This window comes from Adiantum capillus-veneris, chromosome 15, assembly GCF_014529385.1.
Source record: "Adiantum capillus-veneris isolate H3 chromosome 15, ASM1452938v2, whole genome shotgun sequence".
NCBI classification, from domain to species: Eukaryota; Viridiplantae; Streptophyta; class Polypodiopsida; order Polypodiales; family Pteridaceae; genus Adiantum; species Adiantum capillus-veneris.
This window is the reverse complement of record NC_140945.1, coordinates 87,475,561-87,497,947: the sequence shown is the minus strand read 5'-3', so window position 1 is coordinate 87,497,947 and position 22,387 is coordinate 87,475,561. Positions and strand designations below refer to the sequence as shown.

The 22,387-nt window shown below is 42.3% G+C and overlaps 1 protein-coding gene across 3 annotated transcripts in view; it reads left to right on the top strand.

The window, feature by feature from the left end:
* Window positions 1–17,687: 17,687 nt before the first annotated feature.
* The window catches only part of LOC147441022 (GPI transamidase component Gpi16 subunit family protein), a 29,108-nt gene continuing 24,408 nt past the window's right edge, over window positions 17,688–22,387 (top strand). Inside the window, exons 1-2 of one of the 3 annotated variants that reach the window (XM_086482781.1) lie at window positions 17,688–18,029; window positions 18,547–20,001. In XM_086482781.1, coding sequence (XP_086338907.1) covers window positions 17,814–18,029; window positions 18,547–20,001 — 1,671 coding nt within the window. In that variant the 5' untranslated portion in view covers window positions 17,688–17,813. The remainder of the gene's footprint in view (window positions 18,030–18,546; window positions 20,002–22,387) is intronic. The other 2 variants (XR_015184297.1, XM_086482780.1) reach the window with 2 other exon arrangements.

Here is a 22,387-nt window from a genome sequence, read left to right as displayed (position 1 = left end):
CAAAGTTAGACCTCGATGAAGCTACCCAACACAAACAGGTGAAGCAGCGGATGATTCCAGTAAATCTACTCAAAGCACAAGGATTTTATGAAGGTAACACTCAAATATGGTTACCAAAAATTGTAGCTCAATATAGAACAACCAAGAGAAATCAGGCAGCACAAGCTTCTACCCCAAGGTAAACAATGACAACCAAAAGCCAGTAGAAGCCAAATGAAACCAAGGCTGTTGCAATCTCCAGATGGATACCTCGTCATCAACTCCAAAATCAAGACTTCTACAAAGGAAATCATCATATATGGATACCGAAGCCTAGTGTCAATCAAGCCAAAATAGACAAGAAAATGCCAAAGACGGTCACACAAGGACCAAAAACAAGATGGGTTCCAAAATTGCTAGTAGAGACTCAATCACAAAGAACCCATACACATCAACAATCGCTTCTAATGGGAGATAAAGCAAAGGCTACATCAGTCTCTACAAGAGCTAAAGCACTTGTTTCACAAAGCAGTGTAAACATACGACAAGCAAGTCAAGAGGAGCCAAAATATGCAAACCTACTTGACAAAATGGTGGCATCCAAAGACCAACACAATGGAAGAGGCCTAAATTTCCACAACTTATGGAATTGGGTTTCTAGCCTTGAACAGGTAAGTCTAAGTCGCCATTAAAAATAGATGGGATAAAAGTCAAAGTCGGGCAGCTAAGCTGCTAAATGAGCGAGGTGTTAGTCCCAAAGCTTCATGTAATATTCTCTGTGGTCTAAGCGTCTTAGTTATTCTAGGTACTACTCAAGCTGGAAGAGTTGAGCATAATTACATTGTGTTGCTCATGCTGGTATAGGTGAGCATAAGAGTCGAAGTCATTGTAGTATAGTGGTAAGTGAAGGAGGAAGTCCAAAAGACACTCACGCACTCGGCACAGTGAGGTATGAGTGAAGAAGCTTCTGCATCGAAAACCCTTCTTGGAAATATGGAAGCTATTGAGACGTCCTTTGATGTCACATGTGCTACATCTGTTCCTTGAAGCATCCATCAACTCCATCTCTTACACTACATGCTTTTGTTTGACAAATTTCTTATAAGCATATAGAGTGTCCCATAATTGACGCTTGCATTAGGCAATCTTCCTTTGTTTCTCCCAAGCACTCACCTTGCATGACAATTACTTCAAGTCCAAATGCTCAACTTCAATAAGAGTGTATACCAAAGGCACTTTTTTCCCACCAGGTTATTTCCCTTTGGTCATCCAAGTTTAAGACCCTAATCTAGAAACCCTCATCATCATTTTCTTGTATGTATTCCTTCTACATTAGCAATAAGGAAATGGCTATCCAAATCAATCGACAACAAATTGGAGCAAAAATTGCAGGTCTCCATATGATTATTAAGAGCATCTTTAATCCAAGGTTGACAACAAAGCTCCATCAAAAATGGCAAGTTAACGAATGGCCTACAATGACAAGCAATGAAAAATTCAGCAAGCAAGCTATCCACAACAACCATATGTAGCTCACATAGTGCTTCAACATTGGCTACCTATCGTGGAAAACTCAAATTGCAGTGGACCTTGAAGCAAATCCATCATAAAATCCACACCCCAAAGAGGATCAATTCTACAAGCTCAGACACATCAACATCCACCTTTACGGGGGCTAAGATTGGCAACAAAGAGGCGAATGCACAACAAGAAGAAAAGATTTCTTGACAATCAAAGCTCAACTCATGTATCAAAAACACAGCAACTATGCATCACTCAAGCAAGGGGGGAGCGTCATCAACGACAAAGCACTTCCCAAGCTGAAATCCAACCTTGAAGATAAAGCTGAAGACAACCCTATGACAAGACTGCACAAGGTCGTGTCAAAGCTCAACTCATGTATCAAAAACACAGCAACTATGCATCACTCAAGCAAGGGGGGAGCGTCATCAACGACAAAGCACTTCCCAAGCTGAAATCCAACCTTGAAGATAAAGCTGAAGACAACCCTATGACAAGACTGCACAAGGTCGTGTCAAGGGATGACACGAATTAGGAAGGGGAGAATGTTTGAGGATAGATCAAATTGGTGCCCAACTGGTCGGACACGTAACCGGACACCACATTTATAGTCTATTATTTTGCCGAGCTAATGTAGTAATACTCTGTGTAAATCCTGATTCCAGAGTAGTGGATCAATTCCCTGAGTTGTAATGCTGTAATGATAATTCTAAAGGTCCATGTGAGTCGGCCACTAGCCATTTTGAATGCCCTATGTATAAAGGTCAATAACTTTAACGTGAAAGGAGGCTTATCTTGAGAGAAGAAAAGAGCTTTGCAGTACGTACGCTCGAGCTACGAGCTGCTCCAACTTGAATCATCGCAGGTAATTATTGGGTAATCCATTTTCAGTTTTGAAACTTGCATTGTGTTCCTCTTTCTTTGCTCTTTCATTCTAGTGTAAGCATTGTCAGTTTTACTGTGGTTTGCGACTACGTGTTAGTGAGCCTTAATTGCAGATTTGAGTGCTTAAATCACTGTTTTTTAGTCGTTTTGACCACAGGAGAGTGTTCTTAGACCATAGGAGGACATTTTTGGCATGTTCCATTGCAATGTTCAAGACCTTTTCATGATGGACCGTGATGTTGTTACCTTATCGGATTGCGACCAGACTTGGTAGGATAGTGCCCCTAGGTGTCCTAGACCTCCTCTTAAAGTTTCGTTGCATTTCAAGTCCGTTCGAGTCTCGAAATGGCGTGATGACCTAGAGCTGTGAGAAAGGACATAAGCAGATTTCCTCGACCATTGAGTGCTGGTTTGCTTGTAGAGTTGTTGTGTTTTCTTGTTAAGGTTCACTTCTTGAGATTGACGATCTCAAAGAGTCTTTGTGCCCCATCCAAGTCACTTCCCTGAGTATTGACATTATGTTAGTACCAAAAAGCTATGCTGCAAACGTCCGTCGCGGCAACCCGCAAACAATTGACAATACTTGAAAAGAGAGAGAAATAGAACAATTGACAAAAGTTGAGGATCGGATTTACATGGAGCCGGTCCCCCCTCCATAATGGATTTGTATTATAGCTTCTCCCATCAAAGGAGACTTTTGTACGATACAATTCTTGTGTTCCTTGACAAAACTTGTTGGTGCAATGAAGATGGAAGCTTCATGCACCAAATTATGCTTGAAAAGCACACTTAGTGTCCCTAGCCTCAGTCCCAAGACCTCACAAACCTTCAAAAATGGTGAGAGCTAGCAGGGAATGAGGATAGATTGAGAGGAAGAAGAGGTATCTTACAAGAAAGAAGTATTCTTCTGACATAATCACACTAATACAATAGCTTAGCTTAGTAATTAGCATGGTAGAGGAGATAAGAATGCCATTGAAGCTTGGCTCTTGGTTGGATTTTCATTCCATAGCCAAGAGTTCTTGGTGTAGGCCTCTACTTCTCAATGCTTGGAGAAATAGATGGAGTTCTTCTTGCACACATGAGTTGTGTGTGTGTGTGGCAATGAGTTAGAGTAAAATGCAGCCTTTTCCCTCATCTTGGTCAACCCCTTTTGCCATTTGCTCATGTTGGTATCCTATTGGCTCCTGCAAAGCTTAGCCAATGACAATTTAGAAGCATAATTGCTAGCCTTGTGACAAGTGTCCCCCTTTCCCCTTTTGTGAGAGCTTTAGGTAATTAAATGATTCAATTAAACTCTCATTGGACCTCTTAGTCTTCTGACCAATAGGAATCAGGGAAGCCATTGGGCTGTTGAATGCTCATTGGACCCCTTGATAGACTGTCCAACAGTCTTCTAGGGAGCTTAATTTCTATTGGTTCTTTTATCAAGCATTTTTAAATTGATTAGACTAATTTTACTCTAGCCTAATTCTCATTGGTCCACCTCTATGGCCATCCAATAGGATTTGAGGGGAGGTTGGGGGCAACTAGCCTAGGAGCTTGACATGTGTCCAATATTCCCTTTGTGTAAAGGGGAAGCCTTGGAGTGTGTGTGTGTGTGTATGTGTGTGTGTGTATGTGCGTGTGTTTCTCTCTCATCCCCTACAATAAGGGCTCAACCCCTCCTTCCTAGGGATGTGGGAAATTTTTTAGTCTTTCCATGACCATCCAATTTCCCCTTGCTTTGGCCATTGGATAAAAGAGTTAATTTTTGGAACCTTAGCCTCTGGAATCTTAATGGAGCTAAACCTTAGGTCTTTTAAGCCCCATTGAAGCACATTTCTCTTTTGCAGGATGTCCCCCTTTGGATCCCTATTTTCCCTCCTTTGGATCCCTGACAGAGACCGGCGGTCTGCAGCCTTACCAATATTCTAGCTTTTACTCCCCTGGTACTTCCGAATATTAAATGATCAATTTGACATGAGAAAATCATTTGGGAGTATTAGATATTAGTTTTTTTGACATTACCTCTCTCTTGAAATCATAGTTGTCCTCGACTATGAGGTAGAGAAGATAAAGCCTAGTCAGTAGTCCGTTTGCTAGCGGGTAGAGGATCCCTATTTTACCCTACGACATTGTCCCAGAATGGATGACTAGTCCATTTGGTGCTTGAGAGCGTTTGCTGGCGCAAGCATGTCTACACATTAGTTTGTATCAATCTTCCATAATAGAGTGGCTCTACTTGGTGCTCGGGAGACGTCGTCTCCACAAACATGATTCTAAGCATGCATACTCATTAACATGTGCGCACAATAAGGGAAAAGAGAGTCTTATAATACAAAAACTTTGTTCATTTATATATATTTACATTTGCTTACTCTAGGGAAGCATTGTAAGCACTGGCAAGGTTTAGATTATCCTTTAGTTGTATGCCTTGCATCCATCTAGCATCTTCAAAAGGATAATTTTTAAACTTGATAAGATACGTCGGATAATCTTATCACCTCGTAATACCTTGTATCCATGTCAGAGAATGGACTCGGGCTGCAAAACCTCTTCTTGGTCCTCGATCTCCGGTGGATCTTTAATGATTGCTTCTTGAGGTGGCTCTCTTTTGTAAGGCTTTAATAGGCTCACATGGAAAGCATTGTGCATGAGCCAATGGTTGGGCAACTTGAGTCGATAGGCCATCTCATTGACTGGCCTAAGAATCTGAAAGGGGCCATAGTATCTTTTTGTTAATTTAGCATAGTACTTTTGGTGTCTCATAGGATTCTTGCCCATCGTGTGCCTTGGAAAACTTGAGCAAAAACCAATCAGTTTTCAAAGACTAGGGCTCTTATGTGCTTATTAGCAGCAGCCTTTTGCCTTTGTTGAGAGATGGATATAGCATCCTTAATCTTTTGGAAAGATTCTTGTAGGTCTCGGCTATAATCATCTATAACGAAGATCTTCCCATGTACCTTGAGTAGCAAGGTACTTTTTGATCTTCCCTTTATCAGCTCAAAAGGTGCTTTTCCCGTGGAAGTATGTACAATGTTATTGTAAGCATACTCCACTAAGGTGCTTTTCCCGTGGAAGTATGTACAGTGTTATTGTAAGCATACTCCACTAAGGGTAAGTAATTCTGTCATAAAATCTAATATCTAACCAACCCAAATGATTTTCTCATATTAAACTGATCATTTAATGTGGGAGAATAAACGGGACCAACGGTTAATATATAGACATGTGCTTATAGATCTATCTCAACACGGGGCCAATGGTAAAGGGGCCCAAATGAGAGATGGTCTATCAAAGAGCAAGGCTAACCAATGGAGCATAAAGACCTTAGGGTTAGCTTCATTGAATACCTTCAATAGTTAGTGTAAAAGTCCTTTGACCTTAGGTAAGCTAGGGCTGAGCTTGAGGTGGGAACCTGGCCCAAGCTTAAGGTGCTTGACGTGCTTGATGACTAAGGTGCTTCAGGTGCTTGATGACTAAGATGCTTGAGGTGCTTGTCATGCTTGAGATGTTAGGGTTGTACTTGAGGTAGGAACTTGGCCCAAGCTTGAGGGGCTTAAGGGCCAATCTTGTGGTGGAAACCGAGTCCAAATTTGAGTGGCTTGAGGTGTGAAAAAGTCAACACTAATCCCTACAAGGAGGGGGCGAGCCCTACAAGAGGGGGGATGAGAGAGAACACACACACACACACTCACTCACACAAGCCATGCTTGGTACAAAGAAAGCAAAAGGGACACTTGTCAAGTTCCTCCTCATGTTGCCCTCATTGTTGTGCCTGAAGCCTATTGGTTGGCCACCCAAGGGGTCCAATGATAATTTAGAAGATTTAATTAATTGCTTTTGCATTTATCAAGTCCTCTCTCTCAAAGGGGAAAGGGGGACACTTGTTGCAAGACTAGTATGCCTGCTTGGTAAGACTCCTACTTGTGATTGGCTAGGCCTGAGGGGTCCAATGAGCTTCAAGCATGAGCTACAAGGGGTGGTCGACCAAAGCAAGTAGGAGGCATGCTTGAGGGATATACTCCCCCCCCCCCCCCCCCCCCCCCCACACACACACACACACACACACACACCTTCATTGTGTGAAGTGCAAAGTGCAAGAGCTCCCTCTCCTTCTCCAAGCAAGTAGAGAGGTTGAGAGACTACACCAACACTCTTGGCTCTGGATTGCAAATCCAACCAAGAGCCATGCTTCAATGCTTAAGCTTGTCATCTTCTCCATCTTCATTACTATGCTATTATGTATGCTAGGAGAAGAGTGATGATAAGTGAGGAACTATTTCTTTCTCCTATGAAATGTTTCTTCTTCCTCTTCCCTACCCTCATTCCTTGCTAGCTCTCTCCACCTTCGAAGGTGTTTGAGGTCTTGGGACTGAGGCTTGGGATAGTTAAAGCTTTCCACAAAGTTTATGTTATGTTTGTGATGCATGAAGCTTTCCATATTCATTGCATCACCTAGGTCACAAGGAACGCAAAGATTGTATTGTAACAAATCTCTCTTAATGGGAGAAATCATAATACAAATGCCTATTGGAGGGGGACCGGCTCCACATAAATCTGGTCCTCAACTGTTGTCATGTTCTCTAAATTCTCTCTTTTGCAAAAGTATTGTTCATGCCAAGTTAACTAAATGCTATGTTTATGTTGCTACCATCAATTATGTTCACCCGCTATGCTCACAAAGTAATTTCACAAAAGTACTCTCTCTTATTTTAGTTACTCTCAAGTTAATAGGCCAATTTCATTACATTGATATCAGAGCATTTGGTTTCTCTTTTCTTACTTAAGAAGAGAGTTCCTTAAGTACCCTATAAATGGTTGATTTTGTTAATTATATTAGGGTAAGTGGAACTTGGATCTATTATCACTTTTGTTGAGCCCACTATGTGCGATTTGGTGCACACCTCGAGAGATTTGGACTTAATAATGGAGTCTTTTTAGACTTGCCTACGGCTTTACCATTATTGAGCCATAAGAAGTTCAAAAGGAGCTACCCCTCGGTAACTCTGCTATGTTAGACCTACTCCACTACTCTCTATAATTAACCATTCGAGCCTTGGGTGTAGATACTTAAGAGACAATTTTCAAAGGCTAAGAGGAGTGGCAACTAAGGTTTTGAATTGCCAAAGCATACACTAAGTATGTACAAAAATTTTGTTAACATGGCTGACAATAACCAAGAGAGTAGAATGAGCATTGATAGCTTTGATTTTGCACATGAAGGTGCTAATGAAGATGTTCCCCTGTTTGTGAATTATCTCGTAACTAGGTTGCAACAAGCTATGAGCAACCCTGCTTTGCAAGCCAAAGTTACTCAACAACTTCGCGCTTATGGGATTTCCCTTCCTCTCCAAGAGGAGAGAGAGCTTAGGAGGCCTCTTGAAGAGATCCCCAAAAGAATACTCTCTCCCATACGAGAGGAGGAATCCAAAGAGCAAGAAAGCAATGAAACTTTAAGTTTCTCTGAAGATGTGGCTCCATGAAGACGACAGTCTAGACAATCGCCCACTCCTCCCAAGAGGAAAAGTTCAACACACAGTCCTTCTCCTCGTCATTCCAAAAGGGAAGAGAGGAAACAAAGGAAGAAAAGGGATAGAAAGAGGTCACCCTCTTCTCCTTTTCCTTCACCTTCCTCCTCTTCCGATGAAAGAAATGGCTATTCTCTTAGAGAATACAAGAGGGGAGGACATCTAAATCATACCCTACATGGCGAAGGTCACAAAATCTAAAGAAGTTCAAGGAGGGAGGAAAGAGTCTCTCTTTTCTCACCTATGATGGCACCTTTGGTGCTACCGACAAAGTGTTGGCCTTCATCCAGCAATTTGATGCGGGCTTTGGAGACGAGGGCTTCACGGAGTCCTCTATGCTACGCCATGTAGCTATGCACTTCCAGAAATCAGCTCGTCAATGGTGGGCTAGCCTTCATGGCAACGGCGAAGCCCCAAAGACATGGAAACCTTACGGTTTCCATCATGAAGGAATTCCTTGCAAGCGATGCAAAGGACAAAGTGCTAACCGAATGGCATAGCTTGAAGCTTCTCTCTCATGAGTCTATCCACAAATATGTAGAAAAGTTTTGGGATTTACATGTCAAGGCTACTGTCTTCCAAAAGATAGACTTCGCCAAGCAAAAGCAACAATTCTGTGCGGGATTACATGAAGAGATGGCCAAATACGTCAACTCTCAACGACTTGGTTCTATCACCGAAGTAATCCATCACACCATGGTTGCTTCACGCATCAATTTCCAACAAGGGGCTAGACGGAATGTCAAGCCCATGGAAAACAAAGATAAAAAATGATGCAAAGGGGAAAACCAATGCTCAAAATTCTTCCCAAGGCACTAACAACAACAACAACAACAACAACAACAATCGGTCCAAGGAGAAGGGAGTTTACAAAGGCAAAAACAAACTCTCTCCTGAAGAGCTTGAAGCTTTTTGCAAGGACCATAAGTGTTTCAAGTGTGGGGAGCAAGGACATGGCTATCGTTCTTGCTCCAAGAAGAATGCTCACAATGAGACTCCTAGGGCTTCCACCATCGAAGCTCCAAAAGAGGATGCTAATTGCAAAGGATCATCACTTTCCTACGCTTGGGGAAAGGTAAGAGAGCATGATGCCATCATCTTGTTTGACCCTGGCTCTACTCACAACTTCATGTCAACGGAGTTGGCCACCAAGTTTGGCATTCAAGATTTTGAGATGGGAGATATTGTAACGGTTGACACATCTTTCAAGGGACAGCAAGCCTCCGTTACTTCCTTGATTGGGAAGTTGAGGCTTCATGTTCAAAGCTATGTCGACAGAGAAGGATTTTTCATCTCTCCTCTCCAACATGAGGATGCTATCCTAGGGGCGCCATGGTTTGATTGCATGGCTGCCAATATGAAGTTCCCTGAAAGGAGAATCTATTTCACCTACAAGGGAAATAACATGTATATAGATGCTAGTGAGCGTGGTCGCACTATACCACTTGTAAATCCTCCCGCATTTGATAAATCAATGAAGAGCTCAGTTTTTGCTACATGATTTTTATCAAAGAGTCTCTAAAAGATCCTAATGTTTCATCAGATGTAAATGATAGGAATCAAGAAGAGTTAGACTTGTCTAATTTTCTAAAAGGGTCCCAAGATGTGTTCATTGATGATATCCCTATGGACTTACCTCCAAAACGAGGGGATGATGACCATCGAATTGAGATCCTTCCAGGAAGCTCACCGCCTAACTAGCCTACTTATCGAGTCTCTTAAGCTCAATAAGAGGAGATCATGAGGCAAGTACAGGAATTGGTAGACAAAGGGATGGTGAGGCCTAGTTCCTCTCCCTTTTGTTCTCCAGTCCTTTTAGTACAAAAGCAAGATGGTACATACCATATGTATGTGGACTATCGAGCACTACACCAAATCATTATCAAAAACAGGTTTCCTATGCCTCGGGTAGAAGATCTGTTTGATAAGCTACAAAATTGACATTAAAGTGACTATCATCAAATAAGGATAGTGGATGAAGATATCCTAAAGACTGTGTTTTTGCACAACGTTTGGTCTTTATGAATATATAGTCATGCCTTTTGGCTTGACTAATGCGCCAGCTACGTTCAATCGTCTAATGGAGAAAATTTTTAGACCTTACCGCGAATTCACTGGAGTGTTCTTTGATGATATCATCATCTACTCCAAGTCTTTGGAGGAACATAAGCAACATCCCCAAGTGATTTTCAAGCATTGAGGGAGAATAAGCTTTTTCTCAACCAAAAGAAAAGCAAATTTTTCCTTCAAGAGATTCAATACCTAGGTCATATTATCTCTCATGATGGTATCCATATGGATCCATCGAAGTTAGAGGTAATAAAAGCATGGCCTACCCCAAGGAATCTACATGAGCTACAAAGCTTCATTGGTATGTGCGCATACTATAGATGCTTCATAGTAAAATTCTCTCAAATAGCAGGACCACTATATGAATTAACTAAGAAGAACATTAAGTATGTATGGACTGCTAAGGAGCAAAATGCTTTTGATAAACTCAAAGAAAAGCTTACCTCCCAACTAGTTCTCATGCTTTTGGATCTCTCAAAGCCATTTGAGGTCCAATGTGATGCTTGTGGTGAATGCCTTGGAGAAGTTTTGCTTCAAGAAGGGCATGCCATAGCATACGAGAGCCGAAGGATCAATACTAATGAACAAGTCTTGAGCATTTATAAGAACGAGCTTCTAGCTGTTCTACATGCCCTAGACACATGGAAGCACTACTTATTGGGGACTCCATTTATGCTACAAACCGACCACCAAAGTATTTCATGACACAAACCAAGCTTTCTGACAAACAAATGAGGTGGGCAAATTTTCTTTCGCCATTTAATTTCCATATTGCTCACATTGCTGGTAAGCACAATCAAGTGGCTGATGCACTTTCAGAACGACCAAAAGTTAATGTGGTGTCTATACTCACAATGATCTATCTTCTATGATAGATGAATATGCTATTGATCCTGACTTTAGAGACATAATGTCAGTCCTTGCTTTGGGGAAGAAAGAGGAATCATTCACCTTGCAGGATGGTTATCTTCTCTATGGAAATAGGCTATGTATTACCCATTCCCTTCATGAGAAAGTTATGTATGAATCCCATGCTCCTCCCTATGTGGGGCATAGAGGTATTCAACCTACTCTTTTAGGAGTAGAGATGTATTTCTTTTGGCCTACCATGAAAGTGGACATACAAGAGTATGTTTCAAAATGCGTAGTATGCCAAAAAAACAAGTATGATAGAGGGAAGCAACCTGGATTACTCCAACCATTGCCTATCCCAAATTCACCATGGGAGAGTATATCCATGGATTTCATCTTTGGATTGCCCAAGTCTACTATCCATGGGAATACGGTAATATGGATAATAGTCGACAGATTTAGCAAGAAAGCACACTTATTCCTGTCAAAAAGACTATTTAGGCACACCAAATGGCAACCCTCTTCATATCACATATTTTCAGACACCATGGATTGCCAACATCCATTGTGTCAGATAGAGATCCTAGAATGACCATTAATTTTTGGAAAGGTCTCTTTGAAAATCTAGGAACAAGATTGAATTTTCTCTTTGGCCTATCGCCCACAAACGGATGGCCAAAGTGAGATAGCCAATCTTACGATACTCGATCTACTCAAGACTTATGTTACCGAAGTAGATCAATGCTCACAATGGGAAAAGTGCTTACCTCTTGTAGAGTATGCCTACAATAATACTGTACATACTTCTACGGGACCAACTCAATTTTCCCAACCATTGGCTCATACACAATGCTTTTCATGTGAGCCTGCTCAAGCCCTACAAAGGAGAGCCACCAAGTGAACCAATTATTGAAGACCCTCCCGAAGTTGAAGACCAAGAAGAGGTGCTACAACCCGAAGCTATCCTTCGGCAATAAAGACAAGGTACTACGACATGGTAAGATTATCCGACGATATCTTATTAAGTTCAAAAATTATCCTTTTGAAGATGTTAGATGGATGCAAGGAATACAACTTAAGGATAGTATGAACCTTGTCAATGCTTACAATGCTACATTAGAGTAAGCAAATGTACAAATTTCTTTTAAATGACCCATGTTTTTGTCTTATAAGACTAATCCTCTTTTTTAATTGTGCACAAATTTAAATAGTATGCATGCTTAGAATCATGTTTGTGATGACGACGTCTCTCAAACACCATGTAGAATTTGTCACTCTACTTTGGGAGAATAAAATGGACTAAAGAATAGACTTAACACGGGGCCAATGGTAAAGGGTCCCAAATGAGGGTTGGCCTATCAAAGAGCAAGGCTAACCAATGGAGCATAAAGACCTTAGTGTTAGCTTCATTAAAGACCTCCAATAGTTAGTGTAAAAGTCCTTTGACCTTAGGTAAGCTAGGGATGAGCTTGAGGTGGGAATCCGGCCCAAGCTTAAGGTGCTTGAGGTGCTTGACATGCTTGATGACTAAGGTGCTTGAGGTGATTTTTTGAAAATGCATGGCTACATGACGTAGCTTAGAGGACTCCATGAAGCCCTCATCTCCAAACGCCACATTGAATTGTTGGATAAAGGCCAAGACTTTGTCTGTAGCACAAAAAGTGCGATCGTAAGTAAGGAAAGAGACGTTTTTTCATCTCTCTTTGAAATTTTTGAGCTTGGACAACCTCTTCCAGGTGCCATAGGATTTCCTATGGCCCCTCCTTTTAGGTGGTTCAAGAGATGCACCATCACTTTCTTCAGAAGAGGAAGAGTATGAGGAGGATGGAGAAGAGGGTGACCTCTTTCTCACCTTTTTCTTCCCTTGTTCATCACTTTCTTCAGAAGAGGAAGAGGATGAAGAAGATGGAGAATCTTCTCTCGTTTTCTCTCATCCCTCTTTGAATTATGGTGTAGAGAATCATGCAATGGTCTTCTCCGTTTAGGTGGTGTTGGAGAGCGTTTTGCCCGCCGTCTTTGTGGAGCCATCTCCACCGAGGTGACAGGAGACTCACTTCTTTCTCGTTCTTTCCGTGGGGGCTCTACCGTTGAAACTTGGATTCTCCTTTGGGAAGGAGATGCATCATCGAGTAGTAGATTTTTGAGCTCTTCGTAAGGATCCTCTTCTTCTTCCCTTATCGGAGAGAGTCCTCTTTTGGAAGTCTCACTAGGAGGCTTCCTAGGTACTCTCTCTTCTTGGTGGGGAGTTTGGAGAATAACATGGGTGCGCAGTTGATGTAGCACTTCACCTTGGAGGGATGGATGGGTTGCCCAAGGCTTGTTGAAGCCTAGAAACAAGATAGTTTACAAGCATAGGGCATCATTAGTTGCTCTTTCATTAGCAAAATCAAAGCTATCAACATTCATTTCAATCTCTTTTCCTTTTTCAACCATACTAGCAAATTTTAGATGTAAATTTTTACTTGTACTTTGGCACTTTAAGCCCTAGTTGCTACTCATCTTTACCTTCAAAGATAAGCACTCAAGCATCTATACTCGTGGCTCGAATATTATTAATTGCAACGGTTAGAAGAGAGGGTTCAACAGAGCCAAGATAGCACCGGTTCCTGTCAAGCTTCTAATAGCTCAATAATAATTAAGCCATAGGGAAGCCCGATAGAACTCCATTATTAAGACCATAGCTCATGACGGTATCCCCGTTAACATCATAAAGCAAGCGTGCTTCAAGGATGAAAAATCCCTATTCTACGTACTCTTTTGCAATTAATAACATGAACCATTTTTAGCAAGCTTGAGGACCTCTCTTCTTGAGCAAGAAAAGAGAAACCAATAGCTCTGATACCAATGTAACATTTACTGCACTAATAACTTGTGTGTAGCGGAAATTGATAACATAGTGAGCATTTCATTAAGAACAAGTTCCTAATGAGCATAGAGAGAGTACTTAATTTGAGAAAGAAACCTAGCAATTTACACCTAGCTAATTTGGCATTGACAATACTTGAAAAAGAGAGAGAATAGAACAATTGACAACAGTTGAGGACCATATTTACATGGAGCCGGTCCCCCCTCCATAAAGGCTTTGTATTATAGCTTCTCCTCATCAAAGGAGACTTTTGTACAATAGAATTCTTGTGTTCCTTGACAAAACTCACTGGTGCAATGAAGATGGAAGCTTCATGCACCAAATTATGCTTGAAAGACACACCTAGTGTCCCTAGCCTCAGTCCCAAGACCTCACAAACCTTAAAAATGGTGAGAGCTAGCAGGGAATGAGGATAGATTGAGAGGAAGAAGATGTATCTTATGAGAAAGAAGTATTCTCCTCACATAATCACTCTAGTAGCATAGCTTAGCTTAGTAATTAGCATGATAGAGGAGATGAGCATGCCATTGAAGCTTGGATCTTGGTTGGATTTGCATTCCATAGCCAAGAGTTGTTGGTGTAGGCCTCTACTTCTCAATGCTTGGAGAAGGAGATGGAGTTCTTCTTGCACACATGAGTTGTGTGCGTGTGTGGAAACGAGTTAGAGTAAAATGCAGCCTTTTCCCTCATCTTGGTCGACCCCTCTTGCTATTTGCTCATGTTGACATCCTATTGGCTCCTGCAAAGCTTAGCCAATGACAATTTAGAAGCATAATTGCTAGCCTTGTGACATGTGTCCCCCTTTCCCCTTTTGTGAGAGCTTTAGGTAAATAAATAATTCAATTAAACTCTCATTGGACCTCTTAGTCTTCTGGCCAATAGGAATCAGGCAAGCCTTTGGGCTACTGAAGGACCCCTTGCTATGCCATATGTCGTAAAGGGAAGCTTTGTTTCTGAGAAGTCTATCAGTAAGATGAGACAAAACTGACACTGAATGCTCATAGCAAATAGGTACGCTTGTTGACACACATGTGTCCAAGTAGAAAAGAATTGACCGTGTCAAAATTTTATAGAGAATCGACCTTGACAAATCATGCAGCGTATTGAGAATCATGAGATTGCCCAATACTGGTAGAGATAGCAGCTAGAGATTAGCTATCAAGAGTCAACTATTGCCCAACACTATCGAGTGCCCTTGGCATCGAAAGTCATAGCATCATGTATTTGTGGTGATTGCATTGGATTCATCTCATAGCTGTGGATGTCAATATGTTTACCACTGCTTCGTATAATTATGTTGCATGCTCCCTGGCAAGCTACAACACCTTTGAAGTGATTATATATCCAATGCATTGAGCCGTGCTCCTGAAAGCCTTGCTTTCCCTCATTTCTAGGTAACACAAGGGTTCGTCGTTGCCTGACCGCATCAATGGCAGACAACTTGCATAGCAATAGGCCTTGCCAATACTGCTATCTAATAAGCCATAGTGTTACTTTACAAGCCACAAGGCTTGCTTGTACTTAATTTACTGCGACTAGATAACTTAATTTACTGCGACTAGATAACTTACAAAATTGTACCTTGATTCATGACCACTTTGGAGGAGCAATATTTTGTGCATATACTTGAATAATGTGTCAAACAAAACAAAAGGCATTACATACCTTCTGAAGTACTCCTGCCGAGTTGCAATCTCTCATAGATTCTCATGGCCAACATAGAAAAGCGTCGTACCTCATGATTGGCTGTCCGCACCATGCCTTTGCATGATACAACTCAATAGCCACAAAAACTTGTCGAACAGAGGCACCTTGTGCTTGTCGTGCAATAATTACGGTAATGTATGTCGTAGAACTTAGGAACTTGAGAAATTTCCTTTCTGAGGACCCAGTCCTCATCAAATTGCTTGTAGCGGTCATTAACGACCCTTTCTGTATTGATCAGATTCCATGAACATGCTCTACGACGCATGTTGCATGCTACTGCATGTGATCTTGACCTAAAGCCGTTGCTCACCTTTCCATTAGCAGCTGGTCCTTGGCCCGCGGTCCTTGACCTCCAGGGTGGCCCTTGGCCTGACAAGCCCAATTTTCCACAACAACCCACTATTTGGCTTTGCTATTTTCCCCTTAGGTGGCCACACTACTTTCTGACTTGGCCTCATAGCATGATCATCTGGCACTAAGACCCTGGCTCTGTAGCATAGAGTACCGAGAAGAATTTAACAAGTAGGAGCATCTGTAGCACCACATCAAAGCATTCAAGAGGGCTGAGATACAATACAAGCAATCAAAGAGGCTTCAAGCTCATCGAGGATTCAAGTTAAAGCATTTAAGCTTTTGGTAATAATTGTAATGTATGCAAAAATTGGGTTGTCAAAGCTCTTAGAGAAAATTGCAATTGTTTATTCTATGCATGCTAAACCTAATCTTGAGATTGTAAAGGGTTATAGATGCTACCAATATCTATTGGTAAGACCACTCTATTACCGAAACACCAACTTTATCATGCATATACACAAAGCGTGCTTCTATGATGAATATATACCTAACACGGATAAAACCATGTGCACCCACATGTGCACTATCATTAGAATACTCTAGATTCCCAAAGCAAGGAAATTAATGCATTGGAGATGAGGCCCTAACGAAGTTCCCAAAAGAAAATGATGACCTACATTGTAAGTGTTTAGACACTGCCCCAAACCATATAGTTTGGGCGTAAGACCTACACTATTTCTTGCATCTGATTGCATTTTTATGAGCCCCATGTAGTTACCCAATGTAACCCATGTTAGACTCCCTGATCAGAATCCATGCCCAATCGTATAAGCTTCAACTTACGGAGGCATCTATTGGGGTAAGCCTTAGTTGTGTCACATTAAGAATAGTCCCTAAAAGCCAAGCATGCACCATTTTACGTGCATGGTCACATTTTTTCTATGGAACCTACAAAGCCTCACACATGCTACCCATTCCCTAAACACGTGCTACACACTTGATGGTCACATGCTACTTGGGATAGCTCACATAACCCTCGCCATTTCCACTTGTGGTGCATATCCATCCATTCATTGATTGCACTTCTCCACATCGAGCCTATAAATGGCCATCATCCAAAGCTTGTAATTCTCTCCAATTCTAATCAATCAAGCAAGTTATTTTCATTATATATTGTGTATTAAGCTCACTCTCTAATCTACTCCTAATTTTCTATTGGCTATGGTGCAACCATGAATGCCTCATTGGTCTATCCACCATGTTACACATGTGTGAGATGGTGTGGGTTCAACGTCGAGGGTCGCAATGGGGCACTTTTTATTTGATTCCCTTAAAAGATCGATGGTGCACGTTGATCGAAGATCGTACACCATCGATCCCATCCCATGGGATGCCCAAGGACTATGGATGCGTTCTTCTCCACTAACCACTTCCTCTTTTAGGGTTTTTCACCATTATCTTTAGGAGACCCCTATACATAGCACTCTATCCTACCCTTGTCTTGACAAGCAAGTGCGTAATCTTTGCAACTCCCTTTATTGGATAGGTGGCATTGATGAAAAATGTGATAATAATCCCATTAGGGACAGTCTTATAAGAGAAGTGAACAAATCACAATGAAAGATAATGTGCTTGTTTGCACCACTATTAATGTACTGCACATGATTCACAGAATCTATACTACATGCATAATGCACAAATGGGTCATATTGACATTGTGTATTAAAGGTCAATTCTGCATTTTGCATAACATTTGCCGAATCTACATTTGAAGAAGCATTTGCCTCTTTCCTATAAGCGTCTTTAGCTTTAATTTAGAACATCGATCATTTGCCTTATCGTAAGTGCATGTCATCTTTACTCACAATTATTTATTTTGAAGCCATAACCAGGTCAATTTGTCTGAAACCTTGTAATTTGTTAGCGGTTTGGGAATGTCCCAAAAAGTTTTTGACAATTCTAGAGCCATTGCCATTAGATGTATTTCTCATTTCGATCAAGCGCACAAATTAACACAGGAGTCACAAACTTTGGCCTATCAAATTTCTGCTCTCGCCTACTATCTAAACTTCTAAGCATGGACATTCACTTTGGCGAAATGGCCTGAAACACGAAGAAAAACAGAGATGCATGTGCATCATTATGTGACTTTGTTACTGCTGGCGTCTGCCCTTGCCGTAGCTGCGCAGGACACTGAGGAAGAGGAGTTCTCAGAGGAGCTGCTTCTGAGGCCTCTTCCAGATGGCAACGTGCTCGCCCACTTCCATTTTGCTCACCAGTTGCCACCCACCATCCAGTATGGACACCATCATGTCCTCTTTCCAAAGGCCATCTTTCAGCTTGTAAGTAACATTATTTATTCCTTTGCATCTTCATCAGTGTTTCATGGGTTGGATCTGTTTTGATTTTTGCTGTTTGGACAATGGCTGTGGTAGAGAAGTGGGATTGAAGGCTCTATCCTGTTAATTGTTGGGTTTGATTAGCTTAGCAAGCCTCTGTTTATCCTACTCTTGTGCACAGGGTGATGGCATTGCCATGCCTGTGGCTTACTCAACAAGCTTCTGTTATCTTGTAGTTGTGCCATGTATTACTCATCTGCTGCCTTAAATGTGCATTCAGTATAATCGCATTGCTTAAGCCGATGTTATATGGACTGCTAACTTGATTCAACGGGAAGTCTCTGTTCTACTAACATCATCCACAGCTGGCTTATTTATGCTATTCAAGATGAATATGAAGACATTGATGAGATGGTTTGCTGCACTGCATGGCACAAAATTGGGGCAATTAAATTCTGGAGCCCCATTTTACAGAACCCAAACTTCAGCTACAATTACATTGTTTTTAGCTATCTTGCAGGTCCAAAAATTTCGCATCCAGGAAATGGAGTTATCTTTTACACAAGGCAGGTGGAACTACAACAAGTGGGGAGGTGTGGATCCTCTAACAAGGCTGCATGCAAAACCTGCTGGTGTAGAATTATGGGCAACCTTTGCAGTGCCAGATGATCAAACTGATGCAACATGGGGAAATTTGACCCATGCCTTGTCTGGGCTCTTCTGTGCATCACTCAATTTTCTAGAGTCTACTGTTATGGTTGCAAAACCGGCACACACATTTTTTTCCGATTATGGCATGGAGAGGAAAACCTCAGCAGTGAGCCTAGATGAGTCCGTCAAACAAGAAACAAAGGGAGAAAGAAAGCTTAAAGCCGGAGAATTTCTTCGTCAAGGTCGAGTAAGGTATGGGGCATTGCCCAGAGAAGCAGTTTGCACAGAAAACCTCACGCCTTGGCTGAAATTGCTTCCATGCAGAGACAAGGCTGGGCTTGCTGCACTTCTTGACAGACCCACTATTTACAAAGGCTTGTATCATTCTTTACGCCTTTATATTAGGTGTTATGACTTTGAAGAGCATCGAGGGGTGGGCAATCAGAAGGGAACTCTTCTACAGCAGACATTGACCCTTGTGATTGCTCCATCTGAAACTCCAATACCTGGTGATGTGAAGCAAAGGCTGCAACCTAGCTGGTCCCTTTCCTCTCTATTTGGGAGACACCTAACAGGGCGATGCTTGCTTGCTAAATCCAGTGCTATTTTCCTGGAATTTGAAGCACCTTTAGTTGAAAAATTGGAGCAGTCAGGGATTGGGATTAAAAGAAGGAACTTTTGCGTGCTAGATGGAAAGAGTTCTAGCAATGAATTTGACTTATTGGATTGTTCAGCAGATGTGATTAAAGATACTGGGCCTCTCTCACTCTCAATTTTGAAAGAAAATGACATTTTCAAGGTGACCGGGACGCCTTCAAGCCTTTCTTTGGAAGGGGCAGCCTCTGGAAATGGTGTACTAGTTACTTTCGCTATTCCCAAGCACGGGAGGCATCACTCTCTGAATGTAGGTCTGACTTGGAAAGTGCCCATGACTTGGTCACCTGTTCGGGGCCCTTTTCGAGCTACACGTTTTTTAGTTGGAAGTGGCAATGCGAGGGGGGCCATTGCATTGGTTTTGAAGTCAAATCATTCGCCGACTGGACACTTGATGGGGTTGCAGTGGAAGAAATCAAGTGAAAGTGAATCCTTGACAAGAGCAGACATGATCACTGTGACACTATTTCAAGTTGTTCCATGGTATATTCGCTTGTACTTTCATACTTTGCAAGTTCTGATTGATGAGCAACCAAAATCATTTTGGGAAGTGGTCAGATGGATGCAAGTGGTTCCTTCCGAGGATAGAAAGTCTCCTGGTGTCATGGAGATGGAGCTTATAATTCCTTACAATGCAAGCGTAATAACGATCATCACGGAGTTTGATAAGGTTCTCTCTCCCTCTCTCCCCTTCCCCCCCCCCGAACACCCCCTTGCAAAAAAAAAAAACACCATTGCGCCTGGAAATTTGGTTTTCTTTAGAAACTAGTTCCTTGTCACTACTGCTTCACATTGCACACTATTGTGCTGAAAGCTTTCCGTTCAAGAAGATTAGGACTTCTATTTTGTTTATATTCCATGTCATTGTGTTTTGGTCCACTTTGTTGTATGCAGACACTAATGAATCTTTTTATTTTCTATCCAACATTTTAAAGGTGTATGCTGAAGATCCTGTCTTAGACTCCTTCGTCATGGAAGTTTTAGGAGCTCCAATGTCTATAATTTTCCAAAAATGTCTTGCAGTTTCTTGCATTTTTGTTAAGGTGGCCGTAAACTCTACCAAGGCAATTTCATTATTGTACTGTGTGCTCATTTCTGACGAATGTAGGTCAATCACCACATACTTTATTGTCTTTCCCACCGATTTGCATAGTGAACGTATCGCCGTATCAGTTTAGAGCTTTTTATAGAAGTGCTGCGTGGTAGCTACATTGTAATGTACCTACTTCGTTGTATTCTTTCTGAGAAAAAGGAGAGGCCATTTTGAATTACGGTGCCATGTGACCATAGTTACATGGGACGGCGGGTCGGGGTCGGGAACGGGGTCGGGACGGCAAAAGTCAGGAAACAGGGACGGGGTCGGAACGGCAAAAAAAAAAAGAGTTTTTTTGGCATTTTTTGACCTACACACATGCCACACACATAGAGCATCACTTTGACCATAAATTTACACTAAATAGACCAAAGAACACGAGTCATATAGGCTGAAATGTGCTAATAAAACATCGATGATCGATGGATACAAAATGAGAAGTGCATGCCACAAGGGCTCAAGAGTCAAAAAGCCTAAAGGACTTAGGACAAGCTTGAGGCCTCAAGGATAACAAAAAGTACAAAGGGCTATGTAGTAGGTAGAGTCGTAGACTCAAGAGTCTAGACTCGAGAGTCGAGTGATCAATGATCATCAAACTCAAGAAGTGCTCGCCTGCTGAATCTCCACATCGTCGTCGTAGTCGAGGTCGTCAGCAACGTATGAGGGCTCCGGCTCGGGAGGCTCGCATTGAGGCTCGAAATCCTCCTCTAGCTCCTCCAAAAGAGTATCGGCCATAGATGGATTCTCTTGTGCCATCTCCCACTCAGTGAAAGGATCTGCCTTGTGTGTGATGCTCTTGGCAAGCATGCGCAAGTTAGCGCTCACAAACACCAAATCATTGGCCCTCTGAACGCCAAGGCGATTCCTCTTCTTAGAGGCAATGTGGCTGTACACACTCCATAGTTGCTCCAAGCAACTAGTGGTACATGCTTGGCTAAGGACACGAACAGCCAAGCGCTGCAAATGTGGGCCATCTCCTCCATAGTCCTCCCACCACAAAACCGAGCCAATCTTGTTGCGATCAAGCTGTGCATCTACACATCCATAGGAGCCCTTCTTTTGCCTGTAGTTGAGTAGCTCGTCTCTAATCTTGCGCCTAATGTCACTGCTAGGCTCAAGGCGCTCCAATGCAAGCCGCCATCCTTTGCTCACCTCCTTGTCGGTCTCTTGACTCCTTCCTTGAAACTCAGGGTCAAGCACAGAAGCTGCCGCATGAAGTGGAGAGTAGTATCCATTCCACCTCGACTCACACAAGCCATGAATCTCCGCATACTGAACAGGGTCAGGCACAAGCTTCTCAAGTGCCTCTATCATCCGATCCATGGCTTCATAGACTTTGCCAATGCATGGCTGCAAGCCATCCACCACTCGAAGTAGGTGTAGAATAGGCTTGACCATGGCGTCAAGAGTCTTCACCTCCTCCCACCAAGCGGCGTCGTCGGCCCATTCTCGGCATTTCAATCCTACTGCTGATGTAGACTCCGGCATGGCCTGGAACTCATCACTGAGAAAGAGGCCCCTTAAGGCTCCGCCACATGTAGACAAGCGGCCTAGCATAAGCCAATTGAATGCAAATCTTGTCTCTGAATATTTGAGCAAAGACAACTGGCTCCTCTTTGAGAATTCATGGCGCACTTTTTGATGGTTGAGCACAAAGGAGACAATTAATGAGGTGTCACCGATGGTGGGTGAAATCCATGACAAGTTCCCCATGTCCTTGAGGAGGTTATTGAGGCAATGCGCCATGCAAAATGTGACATGGATGCTGGGATACATGCCCTCAATGATAGCTCCGGCTGCCCTATTTGACGCCTCTCCATCTGCAACCATACAAAGGACATTCTCCGGGCCGGTGATCTCTATGGTGCTTGTCCACTCCGCAGCAAGCATCTCGGCGGCCTTGCCACTATCGGATGCATCATGTGACTCCACAAAGTACATCTCCCCCCGAGAGTAGGCCACC